The sequence below is a fragment of the Molossus molossus genome, unplaced genomic scaffold, assembly GCF_014108415.1.
Source record: "Molossus molossus isolate mMolMol1 unplaced genomic scaffold, mMolMol1.p scaffold_m16_p_4, whole genome shotgun sequence".
Lineage (NCBI taxonomy): Eukaryota > Metazoa > Chordata > Mammalia > Chiroptera > Molossidae > Molossus > Molossus molossus.
This window is the reverse complement of record NW_023425377.1, coordinates 977261-1001949: the sequence shown is the minus strand read 5'-3', so window position 1 is coordinate 1001949 and position 24689 is coordinate 977261. Positions and strand designations below refer to the sequence as shown.

General features: G+C 58.8%; 1 protein-coding gene across 8 annotated transcripts in view; it reads left to right on the top strand.

Annotated features, from left to right (window-relative positions):
- MAD1L1 (mitotic arrest deficient 1 like 1) overlaps positions 1–24689 on the top strand; it is a 199305-nt gene that overhangs the window by 131914 nt on the left and 42702 nt on the right. For 6 of the 8 annotated variants that reach the window (XM_036240352.1, XM_036240353.1, XM_036240354.1 and 3 more), the window contains 2 exons: positions 5330–5386; positions 14904–14992. In XM_036240352.1, the coding sequence (XP_036096245.1) occupies positions 5330–5386; positions 14904–14992 (146 nt within the window). Of the gene's footprint in view, positions 1–5329; positions 5387–13522; positions 13583–14903; positions 14993–24689 lie in introns of those variants that run through there. The other 2 variants (XM_036240358.1, XM_036240359.1) reach the window with 2 other exon arrangements.

The following is a 24689-nucleotide window of genomic DNA, read 5'->3' as shown; positions in this document are numbered from 1 at the left end:
CAAGGGTCAGTGTGGGTTGGGGCCCGCGTCTGTGGCAGCCAGAGCGAGGGCAGCCTCATCGCTAGGAGCGACCCACAAGGAGACACAGGCAGCACAGCCTGGGCAGCACCTCTGCAAGAGGAGGTGTGGGCGGCACGGGGAGGGGCCTGGGAAGTGCTCCCTCTTTCCTGTGCACCACGTCTGTCACCTTGAGCACTGTGGTCAGTCTCACCTGGACTCTGCAGGGTGTGCAGCCTCAGAGGGAAGGGCCGACCCTTCCTCCAGACCTCCTCTCTTGCCCAGCACCCCGCAGCCCACAGCAGACGCTGGGAGAGGCATCCTTGCTCCACAAGGCACCAGGGCCACGCCAAGGCCAACCCTGGGCCCACAGCTCCCTGCACTTGGTCTGACCCCTCATGTGTGTGCTGGCTGCTCAAGAGCAGGGACTGTTGTGTCCCTCTGCAGTTGAGGGGACTGAGGCCAGTCCTGACTCAGCTGGGGCTCAGGCCGAGGCTCACACACCACCCCATGTCTGTCTCTGGGCTACCAGTTGTCTCACCTGGGAGGAGGGGCTGTGCTCCAGGGACAGCCTCGAACTTTTCTCCCCAGGCCCTGGGTGCTGCCCTCATCACCAGGCTTGAGCTCTGCCTTCCTATTCCCAGCGCCCCTTAGTGAGCAGGAGGGGCCCCTGTGCTGGGGCCGCCTGCACTGCCTGGTTCTGCAGCCCCAAGGAAGGGAACACATTGGCAGGTACCCCAGCTTTGTCCTCACCCTGCAGGTCATGGCAGCCCATGCTGGACCGCAGGCCTGCAGGCCACGGACTGGTGCTCTCCAGGCTTCGGGGAGGGGTTTCCTGTTCCTGTTCTATTAAGCGGAATCTGTGTGCCGGACCCTCTGAGCACCGCCCACACGTGGAGAGCTCTAAAAGCTGCTCGGAGCTGCCTGTGAGCGGTTCATTAGTCGAGCAGCACATGTCGACACAGTGAAAACCAGAGAGCTTCCTAGACTTCATCTGTTAACAGCTCCATAGTGCCCTCCAGACAGCTCATCCGTCACTCGCGCCCAATGCAGGCCCCTGGCGCACGGGTGCGGAGTGAGCAGCAGGAGTGCGAGGTGCATGCAGGGAGACACCCCGCAGCCCTCGACTCCTCGCCGCTGGGTCCAGGCTGTGAGGGAGGGCTGTCGCTGGCCGTGTGGGACTCCGGCTAATGGACGTGGGGACCCTGGCCCTCTGTCTCCCCCACCTCCACCCGTCTTTTCTCTTCATGTCAATCTGTTTATAGCTCTCCCCCCTTTCTCTCCTCCATGGCGTCTCCCCGTCCATCCCTCACCCCCAAGCTCCTGGTCTTCACATTCGGGCATCAGCAGGCTCCACCCGGAAGGGGCCAGCAGCACTGCTGTGGCTGTGTATTCACACGGTCGTGGCCCGTCCACACAGCTCCGCTGTAGCTGGGAATATGGTGGGTGTGGCTGTGTGCAGGAGACCTGACTGACCAAACGGGTGGGGCTGGACGTGGTTCAGGCCGAGACAGCACACCCCGTGTCAGCCCCTCGTCATAGGGCCCTGCTGCTGGTGCAAACCGCCATGGCAGCCAGGGCCTGCCTCACCCTCTGCGCTGCGGCTGATGCCTGCCTGTCCCCGGGAGAAAGGGCGGGAACCACAGGCGCAGGGCGTTGGAAGTCGCACCTAGCTCTTCAGGCCACATGTCTCGCTGGGTTAGCCTAATCAGTTGGTTTTGATGTGGAACACGTTTTGATTCCGGCAAAAAACATTTCTGTAAACCAAGTGGATGTGTTGATCATGGGAGGGCCCCAGTGGCTTATCTCTGGAGAAGCCTGTGCCATTTTGCAGGGGTAGCATTTATCCCATCTCATCAGTGGCTGCCGGAGCCGGGGCCCTGTGTCCTGAGCCCTCCTCCGCCGTGGGCTGTGGCTAGGAAGCCTGTGCCACCTCGACTCGGCACCTGGCCCATCTGTTCTCCAGTGTCTTTATGTCTGTAGTTCAAACAGATCACGGTGCTGCTGGCTGGCGGCTTCAGGCTGCGGCGGTCTGGGTAGCGCAGAGAACAGCACATCCTCCTGCCAGGCGGCCGTGCGCACAGACGCTCCAGAAGCTGTCAGCTCTGAGCGCTGGGCGGTTCGCCGGGCCGTGCTTGTCCTTAGTTACTGTGAGTGCTGTCACCTGGGGAAGGACCAGAGCACAGGCGAGCCCTGAGCAGAGTTAAGATTGAGCTGGGCGCACAGGGAAGTGCAGGAAAGAGGACAGGAAGGGTGGCCTGGGCTCCGGGGATGCAGTGCACGGGCACCCTTGGTGACGCAGCAGGACAGACCTGCAGGACTCAAGGCGGTGCCGTGCTCTGCACTGGGGGTTGCACCGGCCCTGGGACTCGGGCAGCGATGTCTGTGCAGGAGGGCGTCACGAGGCTGGCCGGCCTGTACAGACACCTTGCGGCAGAAGGCTGGCTTCCGGGTCCTGAGCTGCTGCGTGCCTCCCAGCGTGACAGAGCAGGCACCTGACCCGCAGGCCCTGACCCCACTCGGCCGAGGCGTGGCTGCACACACACTGTGCCTTGGATGTGTTCACGCACATGTGCACTGTGGAACGGTGACTGCAGCCAGCTAATTTACATGGCCATTCCCTGCACGATTCCTTTTTTTTTTTTTTCACGAGAACCTGGAAGAGCTACTTTCTTACCAGATTTCAAGTACATGATAGTTACGACTAACTAGTTGTCATGCTGTCCACTGAGTCTCCAGCTCTGCACCACACCACAGGAGTGTGTGTCTGACGGACACCTGCCGTCTGTCCCTCCCAGCCGCTCCCACCCTTAGCCACCATTCTCCCACATTCCTGCGCGCTCAGCGTCCTCAGGTGTCCAGACAGAAGTGATGTTGTGCAGGGTCTTCTTTTGGGTCTCGCTTCCTTTATTCACCCATTCCTGACTTTCTTTTCAGATCCTTGGCCCATTTTCTAATGGGCATTTGTTCTTTTGCTGTTGAGTTGTAAGAGTTCCTGATAAATATGGGCTGTTAACCCCTGTGCGATGTGTGGCACAGATGTCGTCTCCCACGGCCTCTTGTCCTGTGGATGGTTCCTCTGCCATGCAGTAGCTCTCGGGTGGATGCGGCCCCACTTGTTTGTGTTTGCTCCTGTTGCCTCTGCTTCTGGGGTCGTTTCCAGAAGGTCATCACCAAGATGAACATCAAAGAGCTCTGTTCAGTTTTCCTCCAAGCATCCTATGGTTTCAATCTCTCATCTGGTTTGCGTTGATTTTTGTACATAGTATGTGATAGGGCTTCAGTTTTCCGGCACCACTGAGTGAGGAGACTGTCCTGCCTCCATTGTGTACCATCTGCACCATGTCAAGTGTTAGGTGACTGTCCGTGTGTGGCTTTACTTCTGGTCTCCGTTAGTTCCACTGGTCTGTGTTTCTTTTTTTGCCAGTGCTACGCTGTTCTGATGACAGTAGCTTTGTAGTACAGTTTAAATCAGGATGTGTGATGCCTCCAGCCTTGTTTTTCTTCCTCAAGATTGCTTTGACTCTGGGGTCTTCCGTGGTGTTCTGTAAGGATTTTAGGGTTGCTTTTTGCTATTTCTGTCAAAATTGCCGTTGGGGTTTTGATAGGGATTACATTGAATCTGTAGCTGACATTTCAACATCACTACTTCTTCCAGTTCCTGAATGTAAGGTGTCTCCCACGTTCTTCAGTGTCTGTCATCAGTGGGCAGGTCTCTCCTCTGCTTGGTTACAGTGTTTCTGAGTCTTCCTTAGTCGTTGATCTGCTGTGAATGGGATTGGTGTCTCTTAGATAGTTTATTGTTAGTGTATAGAAATGCACCTATTTTGTATGTTGACTTTATATCCTCCAACTTGACTGAATTCTGGTTTTCTAGTGAAGTCTTGTTTTCTGTGTATAAGATGATGTCATCTACGAACAGGTAATTTTACTTTTTCCTTTCCTGTTTGGATGCCTTCTCTCTCTCGCCTGGTGACTGGCCAGGACTCCAGGGCTGCGCTGAATAGCGGTGGTGAGAGGGGCCTCCTCATCTTACTCCGGACCTGAGAGGAGAGGCGTTGCGTTTGCACCGCTGATACAATGTTGGCTGTGGACCTGTCGCATATGATCTTTATTATGTTGAAGTATATTCCTTTGGTACCTCATTAATTTTTATCATGAAAGAATGTTGAATTTTGCCAAATGCTTTTCTGCATCTGTTGAGATGCTCACATGATTTTTAGCCTTCATGTGTTAATGTGGATTTGTGGATGTGGAACCATCCCTGGGCTAAATCCCACTTGGTTACGGTGCATGACCTCTTTATTGTTGAATTCAGTGTGTTAATATTTCATGGAGAATTTCGCATCGATGTTTATCAGGGAGTTTGGCCTGTAATTTTCTTTCCTCGTGACATCCTTGTCTGGCTTTGATATTAGGATAGTGTTGCCCTCGTAAAATGAGTTTGGACGTTTCCCCTCCTTTATTTTTGGAGCAGTTTAAGAAGGATGAGTGTTCGTCTTCTGTAAATTGTGGTCGAGTTCACGAGTGAAGCCATCTGGTCCTGGGCCTTCCTTCTTTGGGAGGTTTTTCCTTTCTGCTTCAGCCTTGGCAGCTGTGCTCCTGGGAGCTGATCGATGTCTGCCAGGTTCTCCAGCTGTCATTGTACCTGTTCATGTGAGTCTACTTCTGTGGTGTTGAGGGTGATGTGCCCTCTCACTTCTGATTCTGTTTGTTCGAGCCTTCCCTCCTGTTTCCTTTTCCTTAGCTGGTCTAGCCGAAGGTTTCTCAGTTTTATCCTTTCAAACCAGCTGAGTTCCTTCGAGCTTTTCTGTTCTTGTCCCAGGGTGGCTGTCTGAATCGATGCTGTGGGGTGACAGCTGCAGACCCCGCTCTGCCCCTCACTGAGTCCCACCAGCCTTTCGAGGTCACACTGCTAGAATGTAGGCTTGAACCCTGGTCCCGTGTTGTCCCGTGACAGGCAGGAGCTGGCGCTGGCCAGGTGGGAGAACATTGCCATGTCTGTGCACCGTGGGCTGGGTCCTCTGCCTGGGTCTGAGTCCTGCTGGGGGCAGTGGGCAGCACGTCAGGGATTTTCCTGGACAGTGGCCCCCTTCCTCTGGACCAGAGGAGGCGACGGTTCTTTTGCTCTCTCATGGCTCTGCCCCCGCCACGGCTGCCTCTGCCGTTGCTTTCTCGAGACTAGCCTGGGAGTGGGCTTTGCGAGCCCTGTGTTCCCAGCTGCCCTGGGTTCTCTTCCCTCCCCCAGGTGCCACTTCCTGCTTTCCAGCCCCCATCAGGCATGGGAGGCAGAGACGGGGGTCCACTGACTTGTGTCTGTCTTGTCTTGAAGGCTCAGCTGTCACAGGCGCTGGAGGAGCTTGGAGGGCAGAAGCAGAGGGCGGACATGGTAAGTCCCAAGCTGTACCCTTGGGGGTCTGTGCACAGGGAAGCCAGGGTCCTGGCCCATGCGGAAGGTCTTGTCCCCGTCATGACGTATCCTGTAAGCCCCTGGCTGCCATGGTCCCTTCTTGTTGTCAGAAACACGGGCGGGAGCAGAGAGGGTGCAGGATCTAGAAGCTGAGTCCTGGCTCCCAGAGACAGGTCTGCTGCCTTGATGTGAGGTGGGGACAGGGACATGCTTCCTGCGCAAGGTCAGGACCTGCCCCCGGCGCCTGTGCCGTTTGCTCATTGTCACGCAGCCCTCAGCCCCGGTGGCTCTGACCACAGCGAGTCCAGACTGAGACAGGATCTCCAGCCTGCGTGTGTGCAGGACAGGCTGCTGCTCTGTGTGCGTGCGGGTCTCTCCCCAGGTGGCTGCCCAAGACCCCAGCAGGGGTGGCGGGGGTGGCACCACATGGGGACTTGCGTTTGCAGCAGGCTTGTCCTGTGCAGGCCACCAGCCCGTCACGCCGCTGCAGCCGCGCCTGGTCTCAGGACAGGAAAGCCACAGGGCATGTCTGCGTGTTAGTGGCCGCTCTGCCCCTGGCCACTTGCCGGCTGGTAGGTGCTGGGGCCGGGCTGCCACTGTCGGGTCGGGCCCCAGGTCCTGCAGCACAGGTCAGAGCCCTGCTCCGGGTCAGCGCTTCCCTCGTAGGGATGCCTGGACACGAGCAGGTCCAGTTGAAGTGCGTGCCCTGGCGTCGTCTCTGTGTGCGGGCCCTTGCTGGGCCGCCTTGCCGTCCCTCACTGGAGGGCGGGGACACTGGAGGACAGGGACGGGACTCGGCCGAGGCCCAGGCCCAGCACCTGAGAGCCGGGGTTGGCTGTGCTCAGAGCCCAGCGAGCAGGAGATGAGGGTGTTTTGGGGGCTCCATGCTGAGAAGTGGGTTCAGGAGTGACAGGGTCGTAGGGTCAGGGAAGATTGGGGAGCGCACTTTTGGAAGGAAACGTGGGGGTCCGAGATGCCGTGGATATTGGGGGTCGGGCCGAGAGCCCCAGAGTCAAGGCCAGTGAAGCACAGGTAGAGAAGACAGAGCCTGAGGCTGGAACCTCATCTGGCTGCTGCAGCCTCCAGACCTGGGCCGGGGAGGGGCAGCCAGTGTCAGGGGACCCGGGAGGGCAGTGCCACCTACGGAGACGGCCTCATCGCCCACTGGAGTAGGAGCTGTGAGAGGAGCAGAGTTGCCGTGGGCCTGGTGACAGGCTTTCGTCCATGGTCTAGGGAGACGGCAGCGTGACTGGGCCGAGTCCTCACACAGGAGAGTAGGCAGGATGCGGAGCTGCTCGGGTGTGGTGGTGTGGGGGAGGGAGGCAGGCGGTGTGGGGGTGCGCCGTGTGCCCGGGGGCTGTCCAGGAGAGGGTGGTGCTGGAAGAGCCATGGTGCGGTCACACAGGGGCCCGGGTGCTGGAGGGAGAGGGTGTCCTCGTCCTGGGGGGCCAGGTGAGTGATGGGGAAGCCGGGTGCTGGGTGCTGTGCTGAGTGCGGCTGTGCTGCGACCAGCGCCCTCCGTCTGCGTGCTCCAGGCTGCCCATCAGCGCCGCCCGCCTTGAGTGCAGAGTGCCGTGCGGGTCCTCCCTTGGGCTCAGGGCGTCGGCTCAGAGGAGGCCTGGGACGGGCGTACAGCCCTCTGCCCACTCCCGCGGGTCAGGAAACCTCACACGGGGGAGAAGGCGGGCCGACAGCGTGCCTGCCCCAGGGAGCCTTTGTGAACTGGAGTCCAGCACGGAGCATGAAGGGGGTGCCCTAGCCAGGCTCAGCCCGCAGCAGTTTTGGGCAGGTCACCTGCCTGGTTTCCTCCTCGTCCACTGGCAAGTCCAGGCTCCTGTTTCTTCCTGGCTTTGGAGAAGCCCGGGGCGTGCAGGTGCTCTCTGAAGACCCAGGTATGTAAAGATCCTGGGAAGTCCCAGTGTCCTGCGTGTGGGCACGTCGCGTCCTCAGTGCTGACTCAGTGCTGTGGCCCAGGCCAGAGGCACAGAGATGACGTCAGGCCAAGCACATGCCAGGCCCCAGCCTCAGCACAGCTGCCCAGTTACCCCAGAAGCAGGGTGCCTAAGCTCTGGGCCCAGCCAGGGGTTTGCAAAAGGACGGACTGCTAACCCCACCATGCATTCTTGGGGAGGAAGGACAGGCTGCAGGCCCTCGGCCCCCAGATCCTGGCGCTCAGGGCGCAGTGGGCCTGGGCAGCACTGGAGTGCTCTGACCCAGCAGCAGGCCATGCCTCCGCCTCACCATGGCCAGGCAGAGGGGCTGGGGCTGTATCTGGGCCCGTGTTTTCCTCACTTAGGGTGTGTAAAGCTTCCAGGACTTTAAGTACTGATGCCTGGCCCCTCCTCCAGACAGTTCGGATTCACTGTGGGGTAGGGGTAGTTTTCCCCAGGGGGTGCTGATGGCAGCTGGGGCAGGGAAGGGCTGCCCGTGGGCCGGGTTGCCCGTGGGCCGGGCGCCCTAACGCGCCCCAGGCCACAGGAGCCAAGGTGCTCCCTGCCGAGCTTTGGGTGAAGTGGGCCGGGCCCTCCCGAGTTGAGTGTTGGCCCTGCACACGCGAGCAGGACGCCATTCGGGCCTGGTGTTGCTGTCTTCACGCTTGTTTTGGACGCTGGCTGCAGCTGTCTCGCGGACAGGTTTTAATCTCAGCCTTTGATAGTCTAATCTTTAGCCTGTCTCACCTTGTTCATTTCACTTCTCTTCTCCTTCCCAGTTAAAGGGACGATGGGAAGTGGCAGCGCCTGCGCCTGGCGGGCAGGCGCACTACCCATGGCGCCAGGGGCCTCTTCTCCCTCCAGACCCTCCCACACCCCTCCCGGGGCTTTCTGGTCCCGGGGAGTTGAAGGCCAGGCCAGGGGTGCGGTCTGGAGTGACAGCCCTGTGCTCGGCTCCTCGGGGGCGGCATCCAGTGGAATGTGTTCCCTCTGGTTGGGGCGGTTTCTGCTCTGCTCTGCCTGAGTTGCAGGAAGACACTGGAGGGGACTGAGGCCCTGAGCTCCCTGGGGGACCCGGAGTCCACCCCGATCTGGCTCTGCAGCTGCGCACCCATTCCAGTGGCAGCCTTCTGCTGGTGCGCCCAGCACTGGGGCCCCGGGAAGCAGGCTCAGGGTGGTCCCCGACTGCATGCTCCCCGCCTCCATCTGGCCGGCCGGGCGTGGCCCCTTCCTCTGGCACCTCACAGCCCGCAGCCCCTCACCTGCTGATTTCTGGCCCAAAGTCAGTTCACTGTTCAGGAAAGGAGAGGAGAAAGAAAGAAGATCTGAACATCTTTAGCTAATTACAGATGACAAGACCAAGACAGCCTGACTTTGTGTTGTTAATCAGCAAGCCCATGCTAATTAGCAAGCAGCGCACACCCTGCCTTTCTCCAGCGCGGTTCCTGTCACAAGGAGCTGGCCCCCCACCCTAATTGGACGTGGCCAGCAGCAGCTGGAGAAATCGGGTTTTGTTGTAAGTACAAAAAGTTCTCTAATATGTTATATACTTCAGGGAGTGAGAATAGAAGATTTACTTTCTGACTTAAGAGGAATTACCCCCTCACAACTCCATGTAGTTACGCTGCCCTCTTCCTTGAGCTCCTTTTTCTTTGCTGGCTCCTGCTGGCTCCTGCTCCTGCTGCCCAGGGGCCTGTGGGGTCAGCGGGGGCTGTGTCTGGACGGAGGGAGTGGGCCCACAGGGAGCAGTGGCCACTGGCCCCAGAAGAGCAGGTGTCCTGGAGGCTGAGAAGATGGTTTCTCAGTCTGAAAAATAAATTTCTAAAGTTGTAATTTCTGGCCTTTGATTGCAGAAAATATTTGGATCCCCTCCGAAAGGAGCAGAGCTCCCCAGGCAGAGGGACACGCGTTCACATTGCCAGAGTGTGTGACGTCCCCTGTGGCACGACCATTCCATGTTCTTTTTCTCAGATACTCACATTTCCTCTCCCAGGTGGACGTCGGAGTCCGCTGGCCAGGGCTCCTGCAGAGACGCGGTGGGGAGCGCTGCAGCATGCTGGCCGCGCCCAGCGGACAGTGCCCCGCGTCTCCAGGTCGCGTCCTTCACCGGACCTGGTCACCTTCCGTCCCAAGACTCGCGCGTTTCTTGTTAGGTTCGCGTTTCTTGTTAGGTTCATCCCTGGTATTCGTTTCTGTTGCTGATACATTGCTTGTTCCTCTGGTTGCTGGCTCCGTTCACCTGGGGTCTGGCAGGAGGCCAGAGAAGGTGGGTACTTCAGCCTTGGAAAGTGAAGGTCCCAGTGGCCTCACCCACCAAACTTGTGGCCTCTGGAACAGGCGCAAAATGCAAATGGTTAACTTGCCTTTAAAATGCATGGAAATAATCCCAGACAGGGGGGACCCTGCCCAGTAGACCTAGCCCTCCGCCAGCTCTCAGCTCCGCTGGTTCCTGTCATTCACACTTCCCGGGGCTCCGCACTGACCCGCCTGGCTCCACTGAGCTCCCAGCCCGCACTGTGTGCCTGGAGCCATTCTGCTGCTTCGTTACCAGGTTCTCAGAGTCCTCGCCAGCCCCATGACCGTCCCTGCCCGGGCCTTTGCCTCGTGGCTGTTGCAAAGGGTCAGAGGATCTTCGATTCCCTGAGGCCAGGGTCTGCTCAGCCGCTTGCTCCCTGCAGGGAGGACCCAGGCCCACTGCAGGCGCATCTGTGCTGCCCTGGGGGGAGGTGGTGGGCACTGCATCCCCCAGCTCATCGGAATTGGGCTTCCCTCCCTATGCCTCCTGAGACCAGGCACATGGGAATGTTTTTCTGAGGTCTAGTGAAGAGCCCACCTCCACGGAACCTCAGGAAGGCTGTTTCTACCGCGAGAACTGTCAGATTCTGTCCCTGCTTCCTCAGCGGAAGCCCCCACCCAGCACCATGGAGACTTCGGGGCCAGGGAGCTTGGAACTGCAGACACCCTCTGTTGGCGCTCGCTCGCATTTTCGAGAGGGGTTTCCCACTCTCATTGGTTATTCATGGAACTGTGACTGCCCACCCCAGGTGAAGGCCTCTCAGAGGAGGTGGCCTGGCCGGTTTGGTTAAACCTCTGGCTCCTATTGGAAGCGGGGTCCAGATGCTGCTCCTTCACGGGCAGGCGGGATTGGCTTCCAACTCTGAGGGGTGGGACGTGATGGGCGCTGTGCCCCTCCAGGCATCTCGTGGGGTGAGGGGCCTGTACCGTGTCCAGATCTGAACGGCCTTCTGCTTTGTTTCTGTTATTCACCTGGAACTCTAGCTTCCTGCAAGGCTGCCTCTTGGGGCCCCCTGCCCTCTGCTGCCTTAGCACTAAGGCCCATTTGCTCCTGTGCACCTGCCTGTCATGCACAGCTGGGCTGCTCTGGAGACCCTCCAGTCCTAATGACAACGGCCCGCAGCCCTCCAGGGCAGTTCCCGGGGGCGGGGGGCAAGCTGGGGACTCCATTAGCGTTCTCTCTCTTGGCAAATGTGCTGAATTAAGAAATGATAAGCTGGCCTTTCAGGATGCAAATCCAGCTTGGATGTGCTCCCCAGCTGAGCTGCTTGTTCCGAGGCCAAGGTGGGTGCTGTGCTTGTTAAGTACAGGGAAGGGTACGGGACACTTTGTATCTTACAAAGACTCTGAGCTTCCCTGGCTGGTTTTGCTCAGCAACTAGAGTGTCGGCCCACGGACCAATGTGCCGCAGGTTCGATTCTGGTCAAGGGCATGTACCTCAGTTGCAGTTCATCCCCGGCCCTGGTTGGGGTCGTGTGGGAGGCAGCCACTCAATGTGTCCCTTTCACGTCGATGTTTTTCTCTCTCTCCCTTCCACTCTATCTGAACAAAAATGGAAAAATGTCCTCAAGTGAGGATTAAAAGGAAAAAAAAAAAAAAAGAAGACTCTGAGCTTGTTCAGGGTGCAGGGAAGGATACGGGACACTTTGTATCTTATAAAGACTCTGAGCTTTCTTCAGGGTGAGGGAAGCTACTTGGAAATGGTTTGAGCTTTCTGTGGCCATTTATGACATTCTGGCTGCCCTATACAGTGCTCATTCTAGGGCAAATTATTGCCACTCGTGGGCCCTTGCTGTCCTGAGTGGGCAAGCTGCCTCGACTCCGTGTAGATGTGCTCACGGCCGAGCAGCTGGCCACTTTCTGTGCGTGCCTACAGCTGCGTGTGCACACCACAGCCTGGGCGCAGGCCTGTGGATGGACTCCAGATGTGTCTTGGCCTCTGGTGTAGGGGATACTTTCTCTTTTTTAATCCTCACCCGAGGATATTTTTCTGTTTATCTTCAGATAGAGTGGGAGGGAGAAAGGGAGAGAAAGAGAAACAGCAACATGAAGGGGACACATCGACTGGTTGCCTCCTGCATGACCCCTACCAGGGCTGCGGACGAACCGCAACCAAAGTATGTGCCCTTGACCAGAATCGAACCCACAACTCTTTTGTCTGCAGACTGAAGCTCTACCACGGAGCCACACCGGCCAGGGCTGTAGGGGATACTCAAAGGCAGCATCACCCTGCAGCTCCTGGGCTTGGTCCAAACTGAGGGGTGGCTTCTGGGTGCCTGTGATTGGAGCCCTGAGCTCTGCCGCCCTTTGCCAAGGCTCCCTGACACACTGGCACCAGGCTCTGAGGTTGTGCTGCCTGGCTCCAAAGACTCCCTGGGAGCTGGGTGTATGTTTCTGGGAGCCCAGGTCCCCAAAATCCTGGCTGTGGGCAAACCAGCAGAAGCTGCACAGGCTGCTTTCTGCTATCCCTGCACATCTGCCCCACCAGCAGAGACCATGACAGTGGTGTCCTGTCTCCTGCATGTGGGCAGGCAGTTGGTCCGCTTTCGTCCAGGGGCCATCTACCTCCTTCCTCGTGCAACCTGTGACACAGGTGTCACCACCTCTTCAAGGTCGAGAAGACAGGCTCCAAGAGCTCTGAGCCTACAGGGTAAGGGCTGGAGCTGGGCCGTCGCAGCCTGAGCTCCTGGCACCACTTCTGGTGCCGCCAGGGCAAGGTTGGCTTGATCGGCCAGGCCCCCAGAGGGCTTGGTGCCTTCTCACCCGCCTCGTGCACGGCTGGAGTTGCAGCTCAGGTGGCTCCAGGACGCGGTGTGGGGCAGTGGTGAGTGTGGCGCCTCGGAGGGGGGCGTCCACTTGGCTTTGGAGGAGCCGTAGCCTCCCATGGCCACTGCTGTCTCACCTGCTGAGCAAAGGAGCAGGGGCCCGGAAGGGGCCGTGAAGAGGAGCCCCGCTGCCCCGGGGCCTGCAGTAGCTGTGGGTTACTTGCCCAGCTTTCCTGGGGCCATGGAGCCACCTCCTCCCCGTGTCAGCGGCGTCTGGTCTGAGCAGCAGCCCTGCTCCCCAGGCACTTGATTCGTTTGCAGCAGGCAAGGCTGGTAATTATGCCTCTTGTTTAGGAGAGGAGCCCGAGAAAGGAATACAAATCTGTGTGTTAGCTTCGAGGATTGGAAATGGGCTGGCCAGCCCGCTCTCTCAGAGGTGCAGTCTGGAAGGGAAGCAGGGTGCAGGCCCGGGTCCCCGTCCCATTCCCCACCACGGGCTGCACCTGGGGCCCAGCCTGCCACGTGCAGTCCTTTGCTGGGGTACACTGAGTCCGTGGTGAGCCCTAGAGGAGGGCCTCCCCGTTCTGCCGTTGTGCAGGGTCTCAGAGGGTGCAGCCCAGTGAGTCCTGGCTCCTTGTTCTCAGACGTTCCATGCAGATCTTTCTCGGTGAGGTGTGGGTGGCAGGGCCAGTGCATCTCAGCCCTCCCGTCGCCCTGTACCCCCGATGGCACCGGGCCAGCTCACACTAGCCGAGGGCACCCCACCATCCAGCGGCTCCCCCAGGTCTCCCCTGAACCTTATCCATGCTCATCTTTCAGCAGCCTTCTTCTCCGTCTGACTGGTTCTTCTCCTTCACGTACAGATGTGCTGAGACTGTCTCTTTACTGGGTGACTAGTAGGCCGTTGGCTCCAGACGTTTCTGTCTGGACGGACTCCAGCCCACGCGTTGACTCTGTCCTTTCAGAACCCACCGCTGGCTCCATGCTCCCACCCAAGCCGCACTGCCCCCGGGACGGGCTGCATGGCCAAGGGCCCTGGGAGTCAGGCATTCCCTGGCACCCCCAGACCCACGTGCTCCGCGGCCCTGCCTGCAGCAGGCACCGCCTGTCTGCCAAGTCCTGGGCTGGGAACAGGCTGAAAAATCCCGTGAATAAGTTGTCAACTTTCGAGGTTGAATACATGGGTGAGGGCACTCCCCGCTTGGGGGGTGTTGGTGGAGAAGGTGGCATCTGAGGGGGATGAAGCGGTGGATGGGAACTGGGGCACCAATGAAAAACGGACCTGTGGATGGGGAGGTGCAGGGTGTTCTGGGAGCTCTCGGGGCTGCCTGTGTGGGCTGTGGACAGGGGAGGTGGGGGTGTCGGGGACACGGGGCAGGAGGCTCAGAGTTATGGGTTCAGGGTTACAAGTTAAGATAAAGGGCCTGGTTTTCTGTGAACACTGGCGTCAGTCAGCAGGCCCCTCTTCTTTCTGGGAAGCATCCAGAAGTACCAAGGAGAATGAGAACCAGAAAGGCAAACAGAATTGGGCAAAACAGAAGTATGGCTAAAACCCACGCTCCTAAGCAGGGGGAAGCCGGGCCCCAGCGGGGAGGGAGCACACACGTGCAGGAGAAGCCAAGCTGCCAACTGTGGGGAGGGGCTCTGCCCAGGTTGGAAGGGGCGCCTGGTGGAGCCCTCACCCTGAGGGCACCCCGTGCCCGCAGCCCTGTGGACAGCGGGGCGGCTGGAGCAGGGCCCTCCTGGGACAGCCACCCTTCTCACCAGGGAAGTGACGAGGGCAGCTGGGACTCACTCAGTCCACCCTTCAGGTTGAAAGGAAACAGAAAATACCAGTCCTTCAACAGTAGGAACCTCTTCACAAAGCTGGATCGAGTAAAACATGTCTTCAGTGATGAGCAATAAAGGCAACATCATAGAATTTTATAAAAGCCAAAACAGTTTGCAGGGTGAGCTGACACTGAGCAGATGGAATCGTCTCTGAAACATGTTGAGAAATAAAACGTCGTGATCCAGCGGAATCCGTGAAGCTGGGGCCCCGGGGCTCAGGGACCAGTGCGCCGAGTGGAGGGGCCGGGCACAGGGAGATGGAGGGCAGGGGCAGGACTCGCAGAGTCAAATGAGGGGAAAGTCAGGAAAACGAGGAATGTCACCATGCTCTGGGGATGTGGACTCTACCTCAGATCATTCTCTGAACGCAGCCTGTCATTCTGAGCAGGATTTGGTGTACCCAACAAAATGCCATGATTTTTAAAGCCGCCCAGAGCATTGCTGAGTTTTGCGTGTTCCTTCCACTTGCTGAGTCCCCTCCTCCGATTCTGAGGTCCCTCGTACACCCCAGAATGGTGGTGCTGGGAAGGGAAGGCGGTAGTGTCTCAGCTGGAGGACGGGAGGGTCTGGCAGCATGGGTGCCTCCCTGCAGGGGTGGGGCCCCCCCTGGATTTCCAGGGCGGGGCGGGGAGGGCTGCACAGCCCGCTGGAGCTGACCACGCTGTTTCCTCACAGCTGGAGATGGAGCTGAAGGTGCTGCGGTCCCAGGCCGGCCCTGCTGAGCAGAGCGCCCTGCTGTCCAAGGAGGAGGTGAGCGAGCTCAGGTACGTGCCCACCCGCCAGCCCCTGGCCCTTTGCCACCTCCTGGACACTTTCTTCTTCAGTCCCAGCCTGTGCACTCAGCTTCTTCTCTGCACAGAAGCTTGTCCCTGCCTTGGGCCTTTCTCAGCGCCCTTTCTCAGGCTGGTGTGGACAGCGGGCCTCGGTGTCCCCAGGCTGGGAGAGAGCAGAGTGCTCCTGTCACGTGCCTTCCGATGGGCCTGTCCCTGTTGCCACCCTTCCGCCTGTGTGCTGCACTCGGTCAAAGCCAGCTCCAGAGGAGATTCTTCACAGAGCAGCAGCCGACCAGACCTGCTCCCTCCTGGTGCCGCGCTCTGTCTGCATGCCTGCGGAGAGGCGTGGCGCAGCAGCCCTCCCCAGGTCCCTTCTGATCCCTGCCTGGCTACAGACCTGCTCCCTCCTGGTGCCGCGCTCTGTCTGCATGTCTGCGGAGAGGCGTGGCGCAGCAGCCCTCCCCAGGGTCCCTTCTGATCCCTGCCTGGCTACAGACCTGCTCCCACTCTCCTCGGGTCCCAAGTGGTCACTGGAAAGTGGCTGATGGGCAAGTGGACAGCGTCCCCCAGAATCTCTGGGTGCAGGGTAAAGAATAAATGCAGCCAAGGGTGTCGGGCACCCCGGGGCCATCAGCCAGCTCCGGCTCAGCCTCTGCCTCGGGCCAGCACGGGCATCCAGGTCCTACTTCAGGAGCTGCCTGCCTGACTCGGGACCCAGGCAGCTCTGTGCCCACTGGACGGATGGAGACCTTAGTCACAGGAGGGATGGCGTGGCGTTTAGGGAGGGGAGCTGGCTGGCCCATGGCTGAGCAGCACAGCTGAGTCACCCTGTCATGAGGTCATCTGTGGTGTCCAGGCCCACCGTGGGTGCCCAGTGACGAGCTCTAACCTCCCTGCACTCAGTCCTCACCCTCATGGCCTCAGCATTGCTTGTGTGTGGGCTGGGGCCTGATAGCCAGCCGTCTTCGGGGTCCCACCAGCTTCTGCCACTGCTTGCGTGCTCCTCATTCATTAAGCCCCTCGCTTGTTGAGAGACGTCCTCAGGGCCAAGTATGGGAATGAGATCACGCTGAGGCCCGGCCCGTCTTCTCTGTGTCCTGGGTTTTGCAGTTTAGCCAGAACTTGGGGGCATTGTTCGCATGTGGTTGTGCCCGTGTGAGGACAGGCTGTGGGACTGTGGCAGGCATCTGCAGGATCTTACCCCCCGTGGGGCATGGGGCAACTCCCCAGGGGGCTGGGGCCAAGGAGACAGTGTGTGAGGACCTGGGGGAGGAAAGGACTGGGGTCGCAGGAGAGGCCCCGTGGAGCGCAGGTGCAGGCACAGGCTCAGGCCAGGTGCCCAACCAGAGGGGCACGGCCTCATTTGCAGCTAAAACTTCCCAGGGCGGGGTGGCACCAGAGGGACCTGGCAAGGGTGCCCCTCTGTCTCCCAGCCGAGTGCCAGAAATGAACGACACACCATCCTGCCCCCTGGCTTCCAGGAGCAGCCCCTGTCTGGTTTTGAAGACCGTTGTTATCAGGGTGGTCTAGAGGGCGTCCGAGGGGTGTGGCCTCTGAGCCAGTCTTGACCGGTTAAGGGCTCAGGCAAGGCCAGGGCCTAGGGTGCAGACGAGCTTCAACCAGGGCTTCATGGCGTCTGAAGTCCTGGGGGACAGGGCTGGCAGGGCTGGTTCCAGTCCTGAGGGCCTTGAATGCCCTGTTATGCACGTGGACCCGCGTCCCTCACCCCTGGAGCCGCAGCTGGGTGGCGGGTGGATGAAGGTGATGAGATCTGGGCGGCAGGTGTCCTTCACATCCTTCCCCAGGAGCAGCGGCCACAGACTAGGAGCCGTGGTCCCTGTGCCGCCCCCCGCCCTGCTCCCAGCCAGCCTTCTGCGGTGACATTGGCACAGCAGGTGTGTGTCCCATGTCTGTGGGCTGGCACATGGGGTTAGTCATGTTTGCTTATTTTGTAAAGTCTAAGAGGAACGCTTTACTTCTAACCACTTTACATCAAGCTGTGGAGACTCGGGCTCATTAATAGGAATCCGGCCGACGTTGGTGTGAGCGCATCACTAGGGCAGGCCGCACGTTGCCCCGTTTCCAACCGCTCCTGTGGGGCTGGAGAGCAATTGGGGTCCCTCTCAGCCCTGGCAGCAGACTGACAGGCTTTGGGAGGAACCCCCAGCACAGCAACAGGACCCAGGCCCGGGCAGGGCTTGCCCCTGCACCTCATTTGTGTCCCCGTGCAGTCTCATCCACAATGTCGCCAGGTGCCTGGCCTTGTAGCCCCCTTCCCTGAATCATCCCTGCTCCTCCTGGCCGAGACTCCCCATCAGCTCACTCCCCTTCCTGTGCATGTTTGGTGGCCCCACCGCAGCACGGGGAACAGATCTGGGCTCTTGCTTTTGCTGTCAAGGAGCAACTCGAACAAATCCCCAGCACTGTCTATGGATGTAGCAGCCGCACCCACGCAGGCCCCAGCACCCGCCCGCACCCGCCTTCCTCGCTGTGCGGAGCCCCTGCTGCAGAGGTCCAACGTTCCCCTTCGGAGGACGAGGCGTGGCGTCCTGTGGTCCCACCCACATCCTTTCCAGACTGCAAGGTGTTAAGCTTTTAGATTCTGTTCTTAAACATCTTTTTATTGAAGGCACCCTTGTTACACACCCATGCTTTCCACCTGCCATGGGACTGCAGTCAGGGAGACAGCCCGCCCTGAGCTTCCAGGGCAGGAGCCAGTCTGAGACGGGTGTCGCTGGGCGGGAGGGGCTGCACAGTCCCGCCCAGTGTGGCTTTCAGAGCGCCACCTGCCTCTGTCTCAGACATGCTGCTGCCTAGGCCTGGGCCTCAGTGCCCAGTCCCATCTGTAGGTAGTGCTCCTGGCCTGAGGGCTCTGTCCAGAGGGCGCCAGCCATGAGCTCCCAGCCAGCACCGGTGTCTCAGCTTTGATGGGAGGCCAGGGTGAACCTTGAGGCGCCGTCTCGGCCTCACACCATTCACCAGCAGCCCCATCAGGACCACCCTGAGCGGCACCCTGACAACCAAAGCTGGCCTCCCTCTGCCCACCCACAGCCTTGCTGCCAGTAGTCACAAGCCTTCCCAGGCTGAAGCTCTGCAGGATGGAGGGAGTGACCCTCGTGGAGAGCCTGGTAACTGCATTGGAATGAGCAGGTCCCTGCTCCTTGCGCTGACTCAGCAATGGGCCAGGGAGGCCCTCCTGCCCTGGAGAAAGCCCTTCAGACCTGGGTCCTTGGCCTGTGCCTGGTCTGTTCTCGGCGGCCTGGAGAACCTTCTCCTGTCCCCGTGTGCGCAAATGTCCTGGCGCTGTGCTGTGGGTGGGTCTCCTGGGTGCTGTGCTGGGCATTCGGTGGCCTTTCCGCCTGGTCTCATCCAGTTCTTGGGATTTATCTTGAGTTACTGATTATTTTTTCCCTGCCATTTTCTCTGTTCTTTCTGAAACTATTACTTGGATGTTGAACTTCCTGAATTCTCTGTTTTAAAAATATTTTTACTCTGTTTTCCATCTTTTGCTCTACTCTCTGTAAAATTTTCTTCAATTCATGAACCGTGTTTGATTTCTGCTTTCCTGTTTACTTCCTGAGTTTCTGTCCTACCATTTCTTCTTGTGAGTGGGAAGCGTCTGCATGCTCACGGTCTCTGACGGAGCAGCGGGACTTTCTGAGGCTCTCTTCTCTCCATGTGGTCTGTTCCCCTCGTGTTGCTGTTTTCTGTCTGCCTGGAGGCTCAGACCCCCGTCTTCCACTCAGGTGCCCCTCAAGCGCATGGCAGTGCCAGGTGTCTGCTCGGGCTGCCGGAGGAGCTCTGGAGCCTCTTGGACACACCCTGGCTGGGCCATTGCCCTGATGGCCTGGCACGTCTCTGGAGGCCTCCTGTCTGGAGGGTGTGGGTGCTGCCCTCCTCTGGGAGCTCAGCAGCACCGTGGACACGTCCTGTAATCCCCTGTTCACCGGGATCTCAGCCCAGAGACCCGCTGCCCCCTCCAGGTTTGATGGGAGCCTCTGGTGTTCCGCACAGACGGGAGAGAGGGCGTAGGCCGAAGTGCTGAGGAGGCTGTGGTGTCACTGGCTTTCAAACCGGTCTTCAACTTCCAGTCTTGTCCAAGGGAGTAGCCGTCCCTCCCCGGTCCTCCTCCTCACGACTCCACACTCTGACCTGACCCAGCAGCAAGGGGACCCTAGAAGCTGGGAGAGGGCGGCCTGCACGGGGACCCCGGGATTGAGGAAGGGCATGGTGCAAGCCCCCTGTTTCCTTACTGCAGCCCATGGACCTGGACCGCACTCAGGTGTCCCCTCCCCTGCCCCCAGCTGCAGGGGTAGCACTCAGCAGTGTCAGCTGGGTCCACGGGGCTCACTGTCCCCCGCCAGCACGACCAAATGTGGGCCGCCTCCCAGGCCCTGCTCAGCAGGCATAGACACCACTCTGATTTCCCTGCCATGGGTGTCAGCGGGCAAGTGGGGCGCGGAACCCACCCCGACTTGGTGCCATCAAAAGGACAAAGCAAGATGTGGGAGACTTGTTGTCCAGGGTCAGAGGCTCAGCAAAAAGCTAATGCCCCCACCCCAAAGCAGTGAGGTGGCCCTGGCTTCCGGTCCCTGGTGTCGGAGGGCTTGTGGGAGCCCCACTTGCACCCCTCTGTGTGCAGGGCCCACTTTGGCAGCATTGTGTCGGCAGGCCCAGGGCACAACCCCCACCTGAGCAGGGTGCACCGGCCCGGAGGTTCAGTAGGACACAGACCTCACAGCGTGAAGCCCAGAGTGTCCAGGACACACAAACTCTTCTCCTGCCCAGAGCCAGGGAGTCACAGCTGACGGAGAGAAGAGTCGTCAGGGTGCAGCCACTTGACCGGGCTGTCGGAGCAGGTGCCATGGAAATGGACCGTGTCCTTGGTCAGCAAGTGGAGCAGCGGCTGGCCTCCGCAGAGGAGGAGGAGGAAGCAGAAACTGTGGACCTGGGCAGCACAGTGACCAGGACAGCTCACTGGTTAGGCTCCACGGTGGACTGGAGGGAGGGACCGTGAGCCCAGACAGGTCGATGGCCACCACTTGTCAGCGTGGGGGACGGACTGGGAACAGCCTGGGGCAGAGCCTCCAGGTCGGTGGCATGGTAGCAGAACCTGGGACAGTCACCTCATTGGGGTCCCCGGACTGGAAATTATCTGCAGAAGCAATGCCTAGAAAGTCCCCAAATTTGGGGATGGGCATAAACCCACAGACTGAAGAAGCTGAGTGAGGCCCACACGTGACACCTGCTCATATGTCTCGGAGAATCAGAGACGAGGAGCACCTTGGCGGAGCTAGGGAGGGACAGCTTTCTCCGCGGGAACACTGACCTGAGTGAGGCAGCCCCTCATCCGGAACCGCGGAAGCCACCGAAGCGCGCGGCATTTTCACGTTCCGGGCGAGAACTGTCAGCCAGGGAAAGAACTATCCTTCGGGGATGGAGGGAAATCAGGACGTCGTCAAACAGCGCGAAACTGTGGCCACTTGTCACCAGCAGACCCACCCTGAGCGCCTGGCTGAGGAAGCGCTGCAGGTGGGAGGGGCGGGCGCGGGACAGGTGTGCCGGCAGTGCTCTGCGCATGCGTGCGGTGCCCCAGGGTGGCTGCGGGGACCAGCCCCAGCGGAGGAGCCTGGTGGCGCATCGCTGTGAGCACCCGCGCCGCCCTAGTGAGCAGCTCTGGGAGCAGCGTGGCCCTGCGTGTCCTGGGGGCACTCGGCGTGCTGGGTGCCGCTGCGGTCCCCGCTGCTGGCCGGCTGCGCGCCCTCCCGGGCGGCTTCTCACCTGGAGCGGCGCGGTGCGCTCGTCTCTTTCCAGCTCCTCAACACAGCAGAGGTTTCTGATTTTGATCAAGTCCAGTCCATCCATTTTTCTTTGATGGGACTCCTTTGTGTTTTTCCTGAGAGTTTTATAGTTTCACATTTTACGGTTAAGTCTCTAACCTGTGCCCAGGTGAAGCTTGTGTAAACGTGGGGTTGTGGTTGTTTTTGTTATTTTCGTTTTTTACCTAAAAGTGCTCGAGGGCTCCAGCTCCAGGGGTGGTCAGGCTGCTGCCTTCTCGAGCTGCGTATGCCTTCGCCAGCGCCAGGGGGCGTCCCTGTTCCTGGGCCTCCCTTCGCTGTCCTGATCTGAGGACGCACCGTCACCGCTTCTCTCCGAGTCTCCAGGTCTGTCCGTGCCGTCCCTGCAGCTTCTTCCCCCTCGGAACTGCTGAGCTCGTCTGGTCCTTCGATGTTCCACGCGAATGTTCGAGCCACCTGCTGGCTGCCGATTGGCGCGAATCTGCGTGCTCACCGTGGCCTCCAGTCTGTGGACACGGCCCTGCACGTTTGATCAGATCTGTCCCTCCGTGTGTGTTCTCACGTCAGCACGCATGTTGTTTCAGCGTGGCTTACTGTTTAACGTTACTATCACACAGGAGCGGCCGACTTCTTTACTGTTCCTCTGTATCCTGCAACCTTGCTAAAGGTACCTGCTTCTGTGAGGGTTTTCTCTCTGTATCTGGTTGATGCCTTCAGCTTTCCACATAGACATTCTGCTGTCTATAAACTGGGTCAGTTCTGTGTCTTGTTCTCTAAGTGGGGTACCCTGGGTCTCTCCCTTGACCCCTACTCTGGTGATGGGCTCTGTTACAGCGACGAGGTGGACAGGATGGGCATCTGCCTGGTTCCAGGCCCTGGAACCACTCAGTCTTCACCATGGAGAATGGTGTTTGCTGAAGGTTTCTCGAGGTGTCTTTTTAAAAAAAATTTTATTTTAGAGAGGAAGGGAGAGAGAGAGAAACATCAATGTGAGAGAGAAACAGTGATTGGCTGCCTCCTACATGCCCCCTACTGGGGATCGAGCCTACAACTTGGGCATGTGCCCTGACCAGGAATTGAACCGAGACCTCTCAGTCCGTGGGATGACGCTCAGTCCACTGAGCCACATCTAGTTGTCTTGACCATGATGTGCAAGTTCCCATCTCTTCTCAATTTATCATGAATGGATGTTGAATTTTCTCAAGTCCTTTTTTCCCTTAAATTGATTGATAGGATCACGTGTTTTTTTCCTTTAGACTTTGCATACTGTGGACAACATTGGTTGGTTTGTCCGTGTTGAACAGCCTGACATTCTGAGATAGAACCTCCTTGGTCAGACTGTATTGTTCTTAGTGTGCATAACAGGTCCAGCCTGCTGATGTTATGCTGATGATTTTTGCATCCATGCTCAATCCTGAAGTGGTCTGGCCCAGTGTCAGCATGGTGCCGGCCTCCTGAAGGACCAGGGAGTGTCCTTTCTCCTCTGTGTGCTGTAGATTAGCAGTTTCTTCTTTAAAGTGTGCTCCCCGTAAAACCTCCTAGGCCTGGATCGTTCTGTTACAGAAGGTTTGAAGTTGGCAGTTTAACGTAGTCGTCAGTATTCAGGGTATGTATTTTGCCTTGGGTGAATTGGGGTGGGCTGTGGTTAGTTTTTTAATCCTCACCCGAGGACATTTTTCCATTTTTTGTTCAGATAGGGAGAGAGAGGAAGAGAGAGAGAGAAAAACATCCAGTGGCTGCCTCCCGCACGACCCAACCAGGGCCGGGGACAAACTGCAGCCAAGGTACGTGCCCTTATCGGGAACCGAACCCAGGTCTCTCGGGACCGCAGGCTGATGCACTAACCGCCAAGCCAGCCGACCAGGGCTGGGCTGTGGCTTTATCTGGGGTGGATGGGGTGCTCCATCCAGGCTGTCACATGTGTGGCACTGTTCCCGGGCTCCTTTGTTCGCATGGTCTGCAGGGGGACCTCCTACTGCTGGCGCTTTCTGTCTTCTCTCTGTTCTGTGCCAGGCTCGCTGGACGTTTTCAAACTAGTTGGTTTCTTTAAAAAAAAAAAAAAGGCCAATGTTTGGTTTCTTTCATTTTTCTTATTGTTTTTCTGCTTTTAATTTCATTGATTCCTGCTTTTACTATACCCTTCCTTCTGCTTGCCTTGAGTGTATTTTTCTCCTTTCCTCTCGTTTCTTAGGGTGGAGGCTTAGATTATGGGTTTGAGATCTTATTTTCTAATCCAAGCATGTCTCTGAGCCTGGCTTCATCTGCACCCCACAAATTCTGAGGCGCCATTTTCGTTTCCACCCAGTTGGAAGTACTCTCTCACTCCACTGGTCTTCCTCACACGGTCCCTCAGTGCTGCGCTGCCATGCGTGGACGCTGTCCTCTGTCTGCCCGACGTCTGCTGCACTTCCACTGTGGTCGTGAACACAGTGTATTGCTTCAGGTTTTAAAACTCGTTCAGGTGTGTTAACAGGAGCAGGTCTGTCTTGGAGAAGGCCATCTCTGTACCCGAGCAGAATTCCGGTGTAGGTGGGGGACCTGGTATGTGATGGAAAGTTTGGTCCTCTGCCCGGCTGCCCGGCTACCCTCCGTCCACTCTGCCCGAGACGCAGGAAGGCCTCCAAGCCTCTGCCGCATGCACTTGTCTGCTCTCCTTCCCGTTTTGGCGTTTTCTTCCCCGCGTAGCTTTTAAAGCTCGGCTTTTAGGAGCGAAACAAATAGGGGTGTGGGTCTTCTTGGTGAAGCAGCCCTTTGCATTGTTGCCTGTCCCCTTCCCTGTGGCCGCGTCCAGGCCTGGGCTCTGGAGTCTGCTGTGTGTGCTGATGCAGCCAGTCCAGCTCCGCCCGCCCGCCCTTCTTGCCAGCTGTGATCTTGGAAGGTGCTGACGACAGAGAAGGTCAGAAACAGTGCAGAGAGCTCCCTACATTGCGCCTCTCTTCTCTGGGTGTTCACAGCCCACGTTGCAGGCACCCCTGACCTCTGGCGCGTCACTGCTGGGTCGCCTGCAGCCCTGCTGCTCACCAGTACTGCCCGTCCAGGGCTCACGGGCCCAGTGTTGTCTCTGCGCCCTGTGCCTCTCTCTTTTTTCCACGACACCCTAGTGCTGGCCCGGCGGCTGGCCCGTGTGCGTCCTGCTGACAAGGGTTCCGGGTGTGGGGAGGGAGACCGCGGTGGAGAGCAGCTTCCTGTCGCATCTCCTGTGTTACACTGCACTGTCCGTGGGGGCCGGGCTGCGCTCATCACTGGGCTTGGCCGTCTCCCCACTAGACAGGCAGGCTGAGCGTCTGCTTCTGCCCTCACAAAGCCAAGAGACAGCCAGGTTCTCCAGGGTCAGTAGCAACTTACCTCCCTTCTCTTTGAGCCAGCCCCCAGAACCCGCCCTTAACGCCCCTGTTTCCAGCTCCGCGCAGAAGCCTTCCCGCCCCCCCGGCAGCCTGGGCTGCAGCCACAGCAAGACCACACATGGCTCTAGCAGGTGTGGTTCTCTCCACGCCGGGGTGCGGGCTGGCCCAGCGGCTGCACGGCTGTTTCTGGTGAGCGCTCTTCCCGGCGGGCAGAGGGCCCCTCCATGTCCTCTTAGGTCTCTGGTCTCTCAGGAGGACGCTGATCCCGACGCAAGGGCCCTCCCCTCATGACCACATGAATCCTGGTCACCTTCCACACCCCCCCCTGCACACCTCCTGCTGGGTGCGCAGGCTTCAGCACAGGTGGAGGCGGAGACATGCAGCCGTAGCAGAGCCCCCTCATGCGCACGCCCCAAGATGCTGCCGCCCACTCCACACTCCAGGCTCTGCTGAGGGTTTTGACGCTGCTGTTTAAGGACATGGTCACTGGTGTCTGCAGTGAACCTGACATGTCACTCAGCACTGGGGACCCCGAGTGGCCGTCTG